This window comes from Fundulus heteroclitus, chromosome 15 (assembly GCF_011125445.2).
Source record: "Fundulus heteroclitus isolate FHET01 chromosome 15, MU-UCD_Fhet_4.1, whole genome shotgun sequence".
NCBI classification, from domain to species: Eukaryota; Metazoa; Chordata; class Actinopteri; order Cyprinodontiformes; family Fundulidae; genus Fundulus; species Fundulus heteroclitus.
The window spans coordinates 5,514,157-5,533,255 of NC_046375.1; the positions used below are offsets into that span (position 1 = coordinate 5,514,157).

General features: G+C 38.5%; 1 protein-coding gene across 1 annotated transcript in view; it reads right to left on the reverse strand.

Annotated features, from left to right (window-relative positions):
* The window catches only part of lama2 (laminin, alpha 2), a 224,905-nt gene that overhangs the window by 26,156 nt on the left and 179,650 nt on the right, over nt 1-19,099 (reverse strand). The window contains exons 50-61 of the mRNA XM_036147259.1: nt 13,451-13,633; nt 13,228-13,233; nt 12,489-12,643; nt 11,124-11,267; nt 8,214-8,347; nt 7,219-7,378; nt 7,017-7,141; nt 6,657-6,819; nt 4,548-4,692; nt 4,311-4,449; nt 2,467-2,587; nt 1,532-1,687 (exon numbers count right to left, since the gene is read on the reverse strand). Of these exons, the coding sequence (XP_036003152.1) occupies nt 1,532-1,687; nt 2,467-2,587; nt 4,311-4,449; nt 4,548-4,692; nt 6,657-6,819; nt 7,017-7,141; nt 7,219-7,378; nt 8,214-8,347; nt 11,124-11,267; nt 12,489-12,643; nt 13,228-13,233; nt 13,451-13,633 (1,631 nt within the window). The remainder of the gene's footprint in view (nt 1-1,531; nt 1,688-2,466; nt 2,588-4,310; nt 4,450-4,547; nt 4,693-6,656; nt 6,820-7,016; nt 7,142-7,218; nt 7,379-8,213; nt 8,348-11,123; nt 11,268-12,488; nt 12,644-13,227; nt 13,234-13,450; nt 13,634-19,099) is intronic.

Genomic DNA, 19,099 nt, shown 5'->3' on the forward strand with positions numbered 1-19,099 from the left:
TTTGGACAGAAGAGAAAAGAACACGAAACGAAAATTGTAAGCAACAACCCGAAACACTTTAAGGTTGCGTTTTTCCCTCCAGCCAAATGTAATGGTGTCAGTGCAAAAATGATTTATGCTTTATGTTCATGTCAGTTATTCATGGCCGTTTTTAACATATCCCTATTTTCAGGCTTTTAATCCATTTCTTCAGAGTGAAACGATCCCGTAACCAACAACTAATGCCTTTTTTTAAAGAAAAAGGTGTGTACAAGTTTGAATTCAGCCATGGAGACACGGAGGCCCATCCTCCTAGGCATCCTCAGTCAGATGCAAATCAATGACCCACCCGCCACTGTCCTGGGTCGTTATAAGCAATTGCTTGTTGTGAGTGGAGTACTTGGCAACCTGAATGATTTCTCACCTGAATGATGAGACATAAGTTAATTGTAATTTAATTACATTTTAATAGTTTATATGGATTATTCTGTTGAAACAAGACTGTTGGAACAAAACTATTATCAGCAGTGGTCCAGGCTTTCTCTCTCCTTCGGTGCATCATGGGTCAAATTCATGATATTAAAAGCTAAAAAGCCAGTCTGACTAAACCTAAACTACAACATCATTATGAAACATAGGTATTTTAGAAATAAATACAGACAATATATCCCCTATCTCTGCTATGTCTTATAGGGTCGATGCAAGACAATAAACCTTCCACTGCTCACTGGTATTCAGTGTTGTATAAAGTACTGAAATCTCAGAGTCAAGTAAAAGTATAGGTATCTCTCCAAAATATGACTTTGGTAAAAGTCCAAGTCACTGACTGAAATTTTACTTGAGTAAAAGTCTTAAAGTTTCTGAAATGTCTTGTACTTAAGAATGAAAATTACTGTAAAAATAGATGTACTCAAGTAATGTGATAAAAAGTAAAAAGTAAAACAAAGCAAATGCAGTTTGAATGACATTTTTTACATTTTGGTAAACTTTGAAGGTCAAATTCACTTAAAATAATATATACAACCAAGTGCAGGAGAAATTTAGACCAAGTTTAGACAGAAAATACAACCTTTTTGTAAGCTTTCAGTTTTTCTTCTTCAAGTAAGGTCGGTGCTATACAAATTGCGTGCGTCTCTCTCTTTTTTGTAATGAGTAACTAAACCAAACATTGAAAATGTATCGGAGTAAAAGTATGCAATTAAGTTCGAAAATATAGTGAAGTAAAAGTGAAAGTTATCAAAAAAATTTATACTCGAGGAAAGTATAAAGTACTCCAAAATATACTTAAGTACAGTAGTGAAGTATTTATACTTTGTTACTATACAACACTGCTGGTGTTCATATGGCACACTTTAATTATAGACTATTGACAATTTGATATATAAAGATAAACTACAAACCCTTTTTCCTCGATACCATTCAGTACCAAATTCCTATAATACCTCAAAATTATTTTTCCTCTCGTAGCAAATTACACATCACACGGTGCTCAGAGTTTGTTCTGTAAGTATTGCTGAAGTGAGACAAACAAAAAAAAGATAAAATATATAACCTCCTGGTTGACTGGTGAAGCCCCTCCCACTGCCAGCAGTATAATGCCAGTGTCCGACAGAGTGCTGAAGGACAAGCTGATCTCGGTGCCGACGGCGAGCGACAGGCCGCCCAGCTGCATGTATCCTGGTTTACTGAAACTCACTGTATACAGGTTCTGGGAGATATAAGGAAATAACGTTGCATTAGTTAATGATCCACAATCCAACCTGTGTATCGAAGTCAACACATGGCTTGAAAAATAAATGACATATCTGCTATGATCTAGAATTCTCCCAATATAGGAAAAAAAATCCTGTGAGACTGTAAAAGCAGTTTTCCACACAACTATAATAAACGTTGAAACGTTCAGAGTCACGTGAACAATACAAAGAACTGCCTTAAAGATTGAACCCAGTACTTTTATAATCCTTTACACATTCTACACTTTGTGAGCAAGGCTAGGTTTTATATATACACGGATGGTGCTGGTGCATGGAATACATTGTGCAGGGTGCTTCAATGTAGCAAACTCCGTGCAAGTACAGTCATAATAATATGACTGTACTGATTTTTCTGCATGTGGTAGAAGGGAGAAGAAATTAAAAGTTAGATGCGCTTACATGCTTTCCGTCTTTGTGTTTTATTCTTTTCATCGTTACAGAAAAAGGCCATAAGGTGAGAAACAGAATCGATGATTCGCTTAAGTAAAACCAGCAGACGGTCAAAAGGGTATTAAAATGAAGCAGTTCAGCAACTTAACAAATGCCAAGGCCTTTTCAAATCTCATTTCTTCTGAGCGATGTTATTTTAACAGAAAAAAAATATTCATATAAACATGGGAATATGTCTAACATACCAATATTGGTCGGCTTTAATTAGTTGTTAGGGTCCACAATAGGCCAGAGACCAATGGATGTAAAGACATACCACAAAAGCTCCAAATCAGAAACTTACCTCGACTTTACATCCTTTAGTCACGCCAGTGTAATCGGTGCTGCTGAGGAGATTATATGGAGTTCTGGAGACTTCAACGTCTCTAAGACAACCTGCATACCTCTTCAAAGTCACCTCTGACCTAAAAACATAAGCAGCATATTACTGAATGAAAATGTTTGCATGAGAAATTCCAAACTCTTTGGACTTTGCTTCTATGCAGTGAAGCTGGATTTCTGCAGCGGTGAAATGATTGCATCATGATTAAGTATCTGGAAGCTGAGTGAAGTCAGGAAATCAATAACAAGAATTTTCTGAATAGGCTGTTTGTCCATATCGATGAAAGTGAAGTTATCATGGGATTCTTGAATGGCTCTTAATAATGTTGAATTTTTTTAAATAAAAAAAAACAACTGTTTCTGAAACATATATAATAACATTTACAGATTTAAGCAGTTTTCCAGTTTTTAAATTGGATGATTGCATTGAATTTCCAGTACAGAATGACACTAAAAGTACCAAAAGTCAGTGAGCTCTTTGGATTGTAAAGGTTGCAGACCCCTGTGACCGACCAACACATAGAGAAGGCCAATGATTGTGAAGTGGAAGGAAAAGATACATGATGATCACAGGTTTTTACAAATGAAAACTATTCAACCCCTCGGAGTTAGTATTTTATAAAAAATGCATTTTGCTGTAATTACAGCTGCAAGTCCTTGGGTATGTCACTAATATGTTTGCACAACGAGAGACGGAAATGTTGGCCAATTGTTCTTTTGTAAAATAGCTCAGACTGGATAAAATACCTGTAAACAGCTTTTTTTGTTTAAAGTCTTGCCACATGTTCTCAATTTGGAAATTTACACATGAATAAGGTTGATAAAGACTGTATTGTTGCAGGGTTTAAAGTGATGTGCAACTTTTGCTGTTAGTGAAAAAATAAAGTGTTGTGATAATAAAAACTTAATGCACCAATATATATTCTTTTTGCAATTAAATGCTATTCGGTGTTGGTCTGACTCTATCACATGACATCCCAATAAAGTACACTGAATTATGTGGTTTACACATGACAGAATAGGTTTGGTTGCTTTTGCATGGGACTGCGAATTTTCAGAACAAACAACAAATTGTTCCGAAAATCAAGGACAGAAAAGGGATCTGCTGCAAAGGCGTTTATCTACAAGCCAACAAAACATATTATGCATTAACTGTGGGCTGCAAAGCATTGTCAGCATTGCTAGCGTCATGCAGTGATAAACTATCTGCGCATTTGTGTCAAAATCAAATGATCTAATATTAATTTAGCCTTTTACCTGGCTGCCATGCTGTTAAGAAAAAACATGACAAAGCATTAGCACATTTCAAAATTAATTTCAATCTGATTTACGTTACATTTATTAAAATACATTATTCTAAGGGGAAAACAAACAACAAATGAAATATTTTTTTCTCTCCTAAGTTGAACCCCTGTGACTCATACTTCATGACCTTTTTCTAAATTGGGTGTCTAATATCTGTTCAATAATGGTATTTGTGCCTAAAGTTTAACTGCAATCTAAAGAATGGTGCTTTAACTGGCTATTTTACAATAAAAAAATATTTTCCTGCATAGATCCTTTTTTAGGTTGTTTATTTTTTGCTGGTAAATCTTATTCTATTTAAACTGCTACTTCCATTAACTTTAATAAGATTTGTTTTGTCATTTTTTTGGCAACGTTGTGAAGGAGTCATTTTGACACAAGGTGTCAAAGTGTTTCTAGGGGCTATTTGAATGTTGGTTGGTCTAGTGTAAAAACTGTTTCAGATCCTTCTTATACTTACAGTATAAGACCACCTTTATTATATATGGTATCTGTGTGTACCTGTAGTTTCCGATCGTTGGCAGACCCCCGAAATAGATTTTCTGGTTTTCCTTTAGGTTAAGACCAGTAGCTGAACCCTGAGATACTGCCACAAGCTTTTCTTCATTACCTCCGTCGATGTCCACAACAGTCACAATCGCTATAGAAAAATGCAACAGCAAAAATAACTTGTCTTATCGCTTCCTTTATATTGGCTCCAGGTTTCATGACCTAAGGCCTGTTAACTCTCGCCAGTACCCCGTTTCCTGTTCCTTGACATGGTGAGAGCTTTCCAGCGTCCATCATTGTGGCGGTTAGCTGATATGGCCCTCCCAGCTCCCGATCCAAGGTCGAAATTCATTTTCACCTTTCCTTCCGACAGCTCCAGAGACATGAAGTCTTTCTGCAAAGAAACATTAACATACAGAGAGCTGTGGGTATCGGTATCCGTCTTTTTGCAAATTAAACCACAGATGAGGCCAATAAAGTTTCAAAATACAATATATTATATTGCCATGTAAAAAAAAGGACTTCTGTTATGATTTGTCATATTTTTCATACCAAAATCATTTGCTTAGACTTGGTGTGATGCTAACAGTCCTCACAGCAAGAATGATTAATACATTTCACAACTTAACTATGAATTCTGGCTTGGACAGTTTAAGACTAACACACTAAGACTAGGGCTGCTAAATATATTACAAATCACTCATCACCACAATATTAATGTATGCAATGTTAAAATTGCAAGCAACTGTTAAAATGCAATAACTGTTTATAACGTACTTCAAATATCATACATTCACAGTTTTGTATGTCAATAAGATTTTCAGCTTTTTGCGAGGAGTCGCACTGCAATAGATGCCGATATGTGACACAAATGACAATGTTCAAGATAATTACTATCATAGTCTTAAAATCATAGAAAAACCGAGGACAGAAGAAACTGTTGAGTTATTGCAGCTGATATCATTGTCACATTTTTTACCGAGGCTAGCTGAAAAGGGTGTTAGTTTTGCTGGATCGCTTGAAGAGTGGACCTTGGCCCAATGGAAAAGTCCTAGTAAGTCAAGAATTGTCTACAACGGTAAAAAGAGCGGTCCAAGTTAGTGCTGCACCATACTGAAAATCATGAATCTGCGACAATATTGGTCACTTATAATTTTTTTAAGACTGGTAAACTGTTTAGTTTCAAAATCCCAAGTTTTCTATAACAGCAACACTTTTATAATACTTGTACAAGTAGAAATATTACCATACTTATCTGTTATTCATCTGAGCTGAACACTTATAAATTTGGATTTGACTTAACTTTAGGACACCTGTAATATACATTATTCAAGATTTATGTTCAACCAGATCTCTTAACAAAATATAATGACTGAACACTTTGAATTCCAGTTTAAATAATGCAAATAGAGAGTTATGAAGCTACTTTAAGGAATTTGGGTTACTCTCCAAGTTTTCTCTTTGCTTAATGAGAGCCAGTTAGATCCTAAAAAAACTAAGATAAATAGAATTTCCAAAGTCTGTGTTTTCTTATATATTTGCTTAAGGAAACTTTCTGGATGTCTCATGCAGACTGGCGTATTGGAAAACATGGTGTGTGTCTAAAGAGGAAGAAAACAAGCCCATTTAATTCAACATAAAACTATGTAATTTCTATGAAGTTTGTGTATCACACTTGATATTTCTCATTTTGTAGAGTATGTGTTATTCAGCCACTAAGCTTGGGTCAAAGGGTATAACATTCAGTTTTTTACAGCGTCAGGATGGAATATGTTGTCTTTGATGTAAAAAAAAATTTTATCCACATATTTAAGGTTCAACTTACCATATGCAATGAATTTTCAGTGCTCTATGAGTGCCTTCAACCAATTAGAAAACAGGCAGGCTGCTATAATAAGCATTTAGAAGTAAGCAAACCTACATCATGAAGCCCGAGCATCTGTCTAACGTAGATAATGTGTTTTATGCTTAGGGGCATATATGTTAGAAAGTCATGCCATTGCAGCTGTATTATTGTGGAAAATCACAATGACGATTTCTGTTGCTTGAAGTCTAAAATTGTCTCACTTCCTTTTTGCTCCTCTGAGGTTACAGAGCTTCTGAGCGACTGTGGCCTTAAGCATGGTGGACGCTGATCTGTGTCAGGATTGGTCACTCTGCAACAAGACCAAGACTTCATCCAGCAGGCTTCATGCATTATTGCAGGATTGACGGAATCATTGAAACTGAGCACTATCACCTATTTTATTACAGATTACTTTTGATGTCATTACTGCACACGGCAGTATTGCAGTGACAATATGTTTACATGTGCCGTGAAGCTTTATTTCATACCCTCTATCTCTTTTACGAACATACCATGTCTTCAGTGGCCAGGTACATTAGCAGCGCGTCGGAGGAAAACGTGCGGAACTTGAAGGTTATGGTGGAAATATTTGGGTTCCACCTTGTGGGCCGTCCCACTGCAGCGTAGCCTTCGCCGTCCAGCTGAACCGTGCCCTCACCGTCAGTTCGCTGAGGACTACAAGAACACAGATTGATGATCAGATTTCATAATCTTTTCATCCAACTTCCAAAGTTTCCCAAGTCGGGGATAACAGCAGGTAATACAGAAGAAGATCCCGATGCACTTCCCAAGATATGCTAAAACGGACAAATACAGTACAAGCAAACATAAGTTATAAATGCTGATTTAAAACTTGAGATTTATTTGAATACCTGACAACACAACCTTTACAATCTCCCTGTCTCTCTCTGTAGTTCCACAGACCAATAGGTTTACCGTCCAAGAAGGTCTCTCCCATGCAGCCAGTAAATGTCGATGCTCTCACTGCTTCTGCCTTCTACGAGACAGAAAGAAGAAACCAGTAAGGGGTTTCAGAAAAGAAAAGCCAGCTTAATGAGACCTTTGACAAAATACCTTTGCAGTGCCGAGAATTCCTCCAACAAACAGGTAGGCGTTCTGGTCAACGTCTAAGATGGTGTAAGCTGTGGGTGAGTTGGCGCTGGCTGGGGTTGGCATCATGCCAGCCATAGGGCCTTCCAAAGGATACACCAATATGGTACCATTCAGACCATTACTGGAGATGAAAACAAGGTGGAAAAGAACAGGTGTTGGATTTTTTTTATGCATTATATGATTTCTGACGAAAGGGATTACATTCGCCTGAAATCATCTTTTATGACCTGTGGATCCTAAAGGCAAATGACAGAAACACACCACAGAAGCAATGTGTGTCTATTGAGCCTCACACAGCTGCACAGTGATACGAGCCATCCACCTTTGTTTTCAAGGCAGGAGTAACATTCTGCATCGTGTAGGAGAACATTTTTAAGACCGAAAAGTCTCTGTGATCCCATCAGTAAACACTCTTGGGAAGTCTCTCAGATGGAAAATGCATTGAGCAGGTGAGAGACTTCCTTTATATGAATGAGACTGTGTGTAAACAACAACACTGCGGCTTACAGAAGCAGGGGGAAAAAAATTGATTACATTGGATCTATGTAATGATGTGCCAAAGGCTGACAAGACTGCAAACTCTAGATTTCCCAGGTGTAAGAACATGTTTTCTTCTCTAGCCTGAGTCCGACAATGTTTTGGGGTTGCTGCTGTTTTGTCTGTGCTGTTGTTATTGATTATTATTTGTTAAATAATGTGAGTGAGGAGGAAGGCAAGACACAAATACCAGCTCTTTATAAAGTATCAGTTAGTAAATTGTGAAAACAGGGAGCACATTTTTTCACATTTAGTTCTTGTCCATGTTCTTGTATGTGATATCTCTGTTGATGCGCTTATTGTGACAGCTTGCCGAAAGTGCAATATTAGATTTGACTAGACATTATATATCCAAAATCTTAAAGGGACATATGTATTAAAAGAACAATACACGTTGTGTATTCATGCAAGCTTCTTACCGAGATGCTTCTATCCGGTGCCAGTTCCCATCGTTGATTGTGTGATGGGGATATTCAACCCTTCCCACACCTGAACCCACATCCCAAAGGAAATTCACTTTCCCCTTACGCATCTCCAGGGCCAAGAAATCAACCTGAGGTACAGAGGAAACATACTAAAGGAATTGTCTATAAACATTGATCGTGCAGTAAGCCATGTTTAGGTCACAAGTTAACAAAATTAATGTTCATTGCCTCGCAAAAGACTTGAAACCCCAAACTCTTTCACATTTTGATATTAATGAATACATAGATGCTGTTTTTAAGTTAGGTGACTTTTGGGGGCAATTGGTCACATTGGAGGTGTGTAACTAAAGGAGACTAAATCCAGATGCACACTGTGCTTTCACATTGTTATTTTTGAAAACCAAGTGCTTACAAATTGTGCTTGTTATAAAATCTAAATGAAATGCACTGAATGCAGTAGTATGAACATGGTAAAATATACAAAAAGTTGACAGTGTATTAAAGGAACCTGATGCAAAATGTACATTTTTGAGTTTTTATATATGTTATGATGCTATTCCTTCATCAAAATTACACCCAAAGAGATATTTTTGCTTTATTTATGCAAGTCTAAGTAACCTTTGTGAACTCTGCCTTCTGTGCAGCAGCCACTCCCTGTCCTGGAAAACGAGTGGCCATGACTGGGTCTACGTAGAGCGGTCATTACCCGACCCCCTCCAGGAAGTACCCACCTTAACAGCGCCGCCCCTGCCCAGTAAAACCCCCCACCCACTAACGAGTGTTAATGTGAGGCAGAGCGCGATTATTTCTGCTCAAAGCTGAGATGAAGTGGCTCTTTTAGCACCTAGTCTGCACAGAGACAGCAGCTGCCTTTTATTATACCAGGCTGCAGCTGCTCTAGGGCGATCCCACAAGGGGAGAAGCCGTGTCGCAGGCAAGTCTCTTTTTCACCGGGTTGGAAAATTAGCACAACAAAATAAGTAACATTTCATAATAAATACTGAGTGGTGCCAAAGGCAATATTTCATCATATGTATGCCAACAGTTTATGTTGGAACTCTTACAAAAAGAATGATATAGAACCTTCAATCTTTTTTTACAAATCAATGTGTGTGGAACTGATTAGAAAATATTGCTAATTTTTAACTTTTAAAAAGGTTAAATTAAGGCATTTTTAGCAACAAACAGAAAACATGACATGACCTAACCCCTACTGATTGTGGGAGTGGTGGCCTAGTAGTTACAGAAATGGGTGCTGGCATCTTGGATGGTCCCCAAAGGTCCGGGGTTTGAAACTTAGTTTGTCACTCTGGGTCCCCGAGCAAACGCCAGGGATTGCTCCCTGTGCACCACTAAGCGTCGGCAGCACTCTGCTCCCTAAGGGATGAGCAAAACGCAGAGGCAAATTTCCCCTCTGTGGGACTATAAAGGGATTTTTTTTAAAGATGCAATTGATGCACAAGAAGTTGACAGCTCATTAACTTTGCTAGATGATAAGAAAACCTTGTGAAAATAACAGATGAATTATCCCACATTTACAGGATGAGAATCAGATCTTTATGAGAAATAGACACAAGCGACTGCAGCCATGTAGCTCTGAGTGTGCAAAAAACGAGCTGTGATAGAAATGGGGAAAGATAAATGAATAATGGCTTTTCTTAACTAATCCAACACAATAAATGGGACGAAGCCCTTCTCTCACACACTTATGTCCAAAAATGTCTGCCCTGTTATATGATCCCACAGTTTAATAAGTGACTATGATGATTTTTGTTGAAAATAATGCAGGGATCGTAAGAACAGTCCAAATTCTCATTGTATTACCTATTAAACAGATCCAATTGGAGCATTTATCCTGGAGATAAATATGAAAGAGAACGGGGAAGTGATTTCACACCCAGCTCGAGTCTATTTCAAGAATTCAAAAGCTGAAGTTGTCTCCAGTGGCCCCTTTAACTGGATTTTCACAGGATTTTGTTGTATTTTGATTAACAACCTTATTAGTTATGTATGAGTTTTAGAAAACTTGATAAGGGAATTCTGAGCATGTAACATCCACTGCTGTCTTTGAACTGCACAAAATAATTATTCATATAGCCTCATGCACAATTAGAGATTATCGGGAAGTCACATCTGAACACACAAAACACAGACAAACACACAAGTGAACACACTTTTCTTTATAGCCTCTCCAGAGCATAGGCGATTATTCATTAGCAGAGATCACAGGGAAGTGTTGTTATTCAACTGGCTCTTCACTAATAGTAAAAATATAAGACGTGAACAAAAACACACACTGAATTATTATTTATACTAAATTAGAATATCCATGAGAGACACAAACACATATGTGCTCAAGACGTCCCAGTCAGATGAAGCAAAGCAAAGATTTCTCCGGGGAAATCAGGGTAAAGCCCAGAGTAACGCAAGCTTGATGTTAATTGCCGCTCCACTCCAACACACAGATATACTCCACACACGTTGCGACTATCACTAGTACCTTTAAACAGAGTTGTGTTGTTTTTTTAAGGGTGCTGGGGGGTATGTGTCAAGATGTATTAATTATTCTCACATTAGACAAATCACTATGGGAGTAAATGCAGGCTGGGCGCGGCTGCTCATTTGGCAGGTTCAGGACATGAACACGACTTGTTTTTCTCTTTGTGCATGCAGGTTTTAGATGTTTGCTAAACAGAGCATTGTCAAGTTTGATAAATGTACACCACAAACATTTGGAAACAATTTGATTGATCCCAATTAATACAATATTATAGAAGATATAACTGCAAAAAATGTTTTATTTGGTGTCCACAGCGTGGGACTCCAAAAGTAATACATAAAAACACAATCTGGAGTTTTTCTGTGCTGAATTCTTAAACCACCACAGAGAGAAAGTATGCTTACATATTTGGCTGATCCCAGGTAAAAAAGGAGGTTGTCAGGTGTGGTGGTTTTAACATGGAGGATGATGGTATTGTATCTCCCTTTTCTGATGTCGGGGCGATAACTACGGAGGCAGTCACCACCTGATGAAACTGAGACTTTGATCTGGAAAACAGGAGAAAATTAGTTAAAAAATATATATATTTTTTTTTACAAAGGATTTCTTATCGTTGGCAGTCAAGATCAGCCTCTCTTATGTTTTGGTAAAAAGAGAAAAAATTATTAATTGTAATAAGTTAAAGTAATTTCAAATCAAATTTGATACAAAGAGGTTGAATTGAGCTTGTAATGTATATACAGGTGAGTTCCTATAGTCTATTAGAATGTCATTCAAAAGTGGGACTTGTATCGATTCATTACACAAAGCGATGGCTTCCAGTTTAGGTAAACCCAAAATCCAGTTTCTAAAAAAAAAAAGATATAATACATAAGACTGATATAAAAAGGATTTATAATGCAGAAATGTTATTTCATGGCCAAGTGGGAGCCTACACAATCCTAGAGCACTTCATTCTTCCCGCTGCTGAGGGGGGTTATGGATTTCTTTTTAAAACCACATGCCCAGACACGTGACACTTGCCCAGACTGCCAAACGCAACAACAGCTGGTGTAATGACCATAGTACTGCTGTGCTTGAATCACCAGCAAACTGGCCTGACCTAAAACCCACAGATAAACTATGAGTAATTGTTAAAATAATGATGGATGCCCCACAGACAACAATATAAACAAGCTTATGGCTGATATTAAAGCAAATTCGGGTTCCTCCACACCTTAGTAGAGTAACAGGCTGATTTGGCTCCGTATCACATTGAATCCAAGCAGCAATTTAAGCCAAAGCAGGCCCAACCAAGAGGTGACTACATTTACTGCACCGTCACACTTTCAGTAAGTCCTATTAAAGCTATTTTTGAAAGACAGACAGAAAGAAAGGCACCTGTATTCATTGTATTTAAAACAATACTGTATGAAACACTTAAATAAAATACACAGCTCTCCTTATACAAAATCAAATACATGATCTCATGTAATAGGGTAATTTTCTGAGAAGTGTGGGGTTTTGAGCCATACAGTCATCATCAAATTGAATAGAAACCATGCCTCTATATAAAATATATCCTTTTGACTCACCTTTTGAACTAAATAACTGAACTATGGAATATGTGTAGTTATGCACTTGTAAGCAAAGCATTCACATTATTAAAACATGCAGTAAATTGCTACAGAAAACTAGAAATATAGAAATAACATTTAGTCAATGATACCCTTCCCATTCAGCATTAAATTATTACTATTATTGTTATTATAAATGGTCATATAACATACTGAGTTTGCTTGCTTCCTGGCCTGGTTGATCAGTTCCTTTATTTGGGAGATGTTGCGCCTCAAATTGTCTTGAAGCTTTTTTATCGGTTGCAGCTTCTCCAGCAGTCTGTCGGCTTCATCCTCCAAATCTTTTACTTTAGCTCCTGCAGCATGGACTAAGAGTAGAGAGAGAGATGGAGCAAAATGAGTACAAGCGAAGTCACACTACTCCTTATGGCAATACCACAGGGTTCATCGCAGCTGAATGTGGAAAGCTAGCAGGAAATGAAACAATGGAAAGGACAGAGGTATAAAAGGAGAGCGAAAAATAAGAGCGTCAAAGAAATTAGTGTAGCTTAGCATTCAAAGAGAACTGCTTCAGTTTTGTAGTGTTTATTGGGTAAGCCAAAGTAATAGAAAGAACTTAAAAAAATCAGAAAGGCATTATATGCCTTGCAATGAGCTGATGCATTAATAGAAGCAACTGTATAAACACTAAAGACAGCCAAAAAATTAGTGTAAGGTGCATCAATACAGCTGCATGGATCAGTTTACATCTGTATTAACTGAGCCTATCAACAAGCCACAAATGATTGTCATATGGCTTCAAAAACTGCAATTTAAGATTTCTTATTTTTTAAGAATAAGAATGGATTAGAAATCTGTAAAGCTAAACATATCACTATAACATAGTATTGGTGCACCAGTTAGAATTATAAATGTTTGTTTTTTGTAATTAAGGTAAGTGAAATATACATACTGATTGCTGTGGGGATTGAAAAAAAAGAGAAACAAGAAGAGAAATATCAAACATTGAGCTGAATTTACCAATTCAAATTTATAAAATTACAAACAAAGTGGTGACTTTGCAATTAGTATTCAGTTACCGTAAATATAAATTTAACCAGCCAAAAATCAAGCTTATATAATTTCATTTAATGATTGGCGAGTTAATGCAGATACCCAAAAATAAAGCACTGTACTGTTTTTTTCAGGGTCCTGGATCATCTGATTGGCTGCATCAACACTTTCTTCCAGGTCGCTGCAGTTCAGCTGCAGGCCTCCAAGTCGCAGGTTCAGATCTGCAAGGCGCTCTAAAATGTCAATGGCTGTAGCATTGGCATCCGCTGCTACTGCTTTCGTAGCGGCCAGTTTAGCAGACGTATCTGTGAAAAATGCAACAAAGTTCATGTTACCAATGACTATACTGCAAAGGATGGGCCTGACTTTAATTTGTTCAGAGAAGAGAGTCAATGGTTTGTTTCGACATAAATGGATTGAAAAAAAAACAGACAAAAAAACAACAACTGTAAGATTAAATTAAACTGTGTATATATGACAGCAAACAGTTATACAACATATGGATATTCTGATCTGATCACAAATACTGGACCTGGGTCCTAATGAGGGCATTTTTAAATGCTAGTATCATGGTACTGGTCTTAGCTTAACTCTTCTACCTGTTCTTGATCTACTGTCGGAGATTTTATACCCGCCGCACACGTAGAAAAGATGCACATCTGCAACTTTAGCAACCAATTTTCAACAATCCTTGTCTGTTAGTGAACTTGCAAAACATAGGTGATGAATATTATTTTGCAGATCTAAGAAATCTACCTATTATCTAATATTGTCTCAACAATGTAGTTTACAGTAAGAGAGAGACCGTAATGGCTGCTGCAGACTGACCTGTGGTATGCTCTACGTTCTATGGTCAAACAGCTATCTGTGTGGGTGAGCTGCAAGGAGCAAAACTAAACCGTCGGTCCTTTAGGATGTTCAAAGTAAACCACAAAGGTAGAGAAAAAGAAGAGAGCTACTTCTTGTTCTGTAGGTTTTATTTACACAAACGTTTAACTGGAACCAAACTGAAATAGGTTACAATCTAAACTATCAACACTATCAATAAAGAGGAAACATGGTAGCATAAACATTAACATGAGCAGGACATGAGTTTCTTAAGGACTCTATCTCTACGACTCAAATCAGACAACTTAAGAAACACAAGGTTGTCCTCTAGAAATTTCTGGTGGGACTAAATATCTGTGATTTTCAAGAAAATCAGATACTGCAGCCTCATAAATAGGTAAGAGACAATCACAATACAACTGTAGATAATGCAGTACTGATGAAATGTAACATTTCTCTCCATTTTAAAGCATCTGAGATTTAAAGCACACACACACACACACATACATACATACATACATACATACATACATACATACATACATACATACATACATACATATATATATGGATAAAATATTATATCAAACCAATAAACAACTTTGAAAATAAATGTTGACTTAATGAAAAGTATGATAAATACTGGATGAAAATCAGTGCCTCCAAATCCGAGACCATGGTCTTGAACCGGAAAAGGGTAGAGTGCCTTCTCCGGGTTGGGGAGGATGTCCTGCCCCTAGTGGAGGAGTTCAAGTATCTTGGGGTCTTGTTCACGAATGAGGGGAAGATGGACAGGAGATCGACAGGCGGATTGGTGCAGCGTCTGCTGTGAAGCGGGCGCTGTACCGATCCGTTGTGGTGAAGAGAGAGTTGAGCCAAAAGGCGAAGCTCTCGATTTACCGGTCGATCTACGTTCCTACCCTCATCTATGGTCACGAGCTTTGGGTCGTGACCGAAAGAACGAGATCCCGGATACAAGCGGCTGAAATGAGTTTTCTCCGTAGTGTGTCTGGGCTCTCCCTTAGAGATAGGGTGAGGAGCTCAGTCATCCGGGGAGGACTCAGAGTAGAGCCGCTGCTCCTCCACGTCGAGAGGAGCCAGTTGAGGTGGCTCGGGCATCTGGTCAGGATGCCTCCTGGACGCCTCCCTGGAGAGGTGTTCCGGGCACGTCCCACCAGGAGGAGGCCCAGGGGAAGACCCAGGACACGCTGGAGGGACTATGTCTCTCTGCTGGCCTGGGAACGCCTTGGGATTCCTCCTGAGGAGCTGGCCCAAGTGGCTGGGGAGAGGGACGTCTGGGCCTCCCTACTGAAGCTGCTACCCCCGCGACCCGACCCCGGATAAGCGGAAGACAACGGACGGATGATAAATACCAGCTTAACGATTTTTACTTTCAAAAGGTGCTTTCAATCTGACAAACTAGCCAAATTATGCACTGACTCACACAATTAGCCAGTTTATGCTGCACACCGACTCTATAAACATAATTCTTACATAGAATATAAGGCAAGGCAAGGCAAGGCAAGGCAAATTTATTTATATAGCACAATTCAGTACAAAGACAATGCAAAGTGCTTTACATGATTAAAACATAGCAAAATAAAACAGAATAAGAGCAAGTAGGAATAAAATATAGATAGAAAATAGAACAAAAAAGTGGTGATTCAGTTAACTAGGACAGTTGAAGGCAATTTTAAACAAATGTGTTTTTAATCTTGATTTAAAAGAACTCAGGCTTTCCGCACTTTTACAGTTTTCTGGAAGTTTGTTCCAGATAATTGGAGCATAGGAACTAAAAGCTGCTTCTCCATGTTTGGTTCTGGTTCTAGGTATGCAGAGCAGGCTGGAGTCAGAAGACCTGAGTGGTCTGGATGGTTTATACGCTGATAACAAGTCTGTGATGTATTTAGGAGCTAAGCCATTTAAGGATTTATAGACTAACAGAAGTATTTTAAAGTCTATTCTCTGAGATACAGGGAGCCAGTGTAAGGACTTTAGAACTGGGGTGATGTGCTCTACTTTCTTAGTCTTAGTGAGGACGCGGGCAGCAGCGTTCTGGATCAGCTGCAGCTGTCTGATCCACTTTTTAGGCAGACCTGTGAAAACACCGTTGCAGTAATCAATTCGACTAAAAATAAACGCATGGATTAGTTTTTCTAGATCCTGCTGAGACATCAGTCCTTTAATCCTAGAAATGTTCCTCAGGTGATAGAAAGCCGACCTTGTAACTGTCTTTAGGTGCTTTTGAAGGTTCAGGTCTGAGTCCATCACTACACCCAGGTTTCGGGCCTGATTTGTGGTTTTTAGCTGAAGCGACTGAAGCTGTGTGCTAACTTTTGATCTTTCCTCTATTGGTCCAAATATTATTACTTCAGTTTTGTTTTTATTCAATTGGAGAAAATTTTGGCACATCCACGTATTGATTTCTTCTAGGCATTTACTCAGTGCCTGAATTGGTTCATAGTCACCTGGTGACATGGTGATGTAGAGCTGTGTGTCGTCTGCATAGTTATGGTAGCTGATGTTGTTATTTTTTATTATCTGGGCTAGAGGGAGCATGTAGATATTGAATAGGAGGGGACCCAGAATGGACCCTTGGGGAACCCCAAATGGGATTTTTGTCATCTCTGATGTAAAGTTACCTACTGATACAAAAAATTCCCTGTCCTTTAAGTAGGATTTAAACCAGTTGAGTGCTGTACCAGAGAGGCCGACCCAGTTCTCCAGGCGTTCTAACAGAATGGAGTGATCGACAGTATCAAATGCTGCACTAAGGTCCAATAGAACCAGCATGGTGGTTCTTCCACAGTCTGTATTTATATGGATGTCATTAAACACCTTGATCAGGGCGGTCTCTGTACTGTGGTGAGCACGGAAACCTGAATGGAAAACGTCAAATCGGCTGGTCGTTGTTAAGAAGGTGTTTAATTGTTGAAACACAGCTTTTTCAATAATCTTACTGATAAAGGGGAGGTTTGAGATGGGCCTGTAGTTCTGGAGTAGAAGTTTGTCTAAATTATTCTTTTTCAGCAGTGGTTTGATAATTGCTGTTTTTAGGGACTGGGGGAAAACACCTGACAGGAGGGACGTGTTTATTATCTGAGTCAAATCAGACGCTATGACAGGTAAAACTTTTTTAAAGAAAGCTGTGGGTAGAACATCAAGACAGCATGAAGAGGAACTTAGCTGCTGAATGATCTGCTCTAAGCTTTTGTAGTTTATTTGGCTGAATTGGGACATTTTGTCAGGATAAGTTCCAGCTGAGTACGGCTTTGGTTCTGGAGCTGGTGTGGAAGTACAAACTGATCCTCTAATTTTTAGGATTTTCTCAGTAAAGAAGTTAGCAAATTCATTGCAGGCCCTGGTGGAGTGGAGTTCTGAAGCCACGGACACAGGAGGATTTGTTAACCTGTCGACTGTGGAAAATAAGACACGAGCATTATTAATGTTTTTCTTAATGATCTCAGAGAAGAAAGATTCTCTTGCATTTTTCAATTGTAAGTTATATCTGTTAAGTCTCTCTTTATAGATGTCATAGTGAACCTGGAGTGTATTCTTTCTCCACCTGCGTTCAGCTTTTCGACATTCCCTCTTTTCACTTCTAACTGATGGAGCATTTCTCCAAGGAGATTTTTTCTTCCCGGAAACAACTTTCACTTTAACTGGAGCAATGCAGTCAATGATGTCTGAGACTTTAGACTGAAAGTTATCTACTAGCTCATCTACTGAGTTGCAGCCCAAGGTTGAAGTAGCAGAGTAAGCTTGAATAAAAGTTTCAGTGGCATTGTCCTTAAAGGTGCGTTTTCTTACGATGTCCCTTTGGCTAAATGAGTCACTGGTAATGATACATTCAAAGGTAACGGAGAAGTGATCGGATAAGGCAACATCAGTTACATTGACCTGTGAAATGTTTAGACCTTTAGTGATGATTAAGTCTAAAATATGCCCCTGCTTGTGTGTTGGCTGTTTAACATTCTGAGTTAAACCAAAGTTTCTAAGTGTGTCACACAGTTCTTTTGCACTTCTGTCTTCAGGGTTGTCAACGTGAAAGTTGAAGTCTCCCACAATAATTAAACAGTCATAATCAACACATATCACAGACAAGAGGTCACTAAAATCCTTAAAAAAGTTTGATGTGGACTTAGGAGGCCTGTAAACATTCAGAAACATAGTTCGTACCGGGCTCTTTACCTTGAGAGCCAAATGTTCAAAAGAGTCAAATTTTCCCAAAAACACCTTTTTACACTTTAGTGAATCATTAAACAATGTTGCTACTCCTCCACCTTTCCTTTGCTGTCTGCTCTCACAAAGGAAATTGTAGTTTGGAGGTGTTGACTCCAGCAGTATTACTTCTTCATTAGATTCATGTAACCATGTTTCTGTTAAAAACATAACATCAAGATTGTTGTCAGTAATAAAGTCATTAATTAAAAGGGATTTTCCTGACAGAGATCTAATGTTTAATAAACCTAGTTTATATGATTTGGTGGTTGATGATGTCTCTGTGGCAGGTTGCATCTGACAGTTAATGACTTTCAAGTATTTGTTCCTGTTTATCCTTTTGTTTTTCTTTTTTCTGCCACGAATCATCACAGATATTCCGTAATTCCCGGGAAAAGACCCAAGCTGATTCTTGAAACTGTCTTGTCTGATAAACGTGCAGCGAGGGCCCGCTGTGTATCACAGCGAAGTAATCTGAAGGTCTTGAGGACAGGCATGTTCCGTGATACGTAGAGGAGGATCTGGGGCTCTGCGGCCTTTGGAAGATGCTGGTTTAGTCACAGAGCTGTGGCTATATGGAGAGGATGTCATCTGTAGGCCAATCTTAAATACTTTGTTCATGTTGGGAGAAAATTCCAGAAAAGGAACCTCTGGGCTTTGTGGAGAGGAAGGCGAGGCGGGTGTAGTCCGGACCGGTGTTCGTGACGATGGATTTTCTTGGT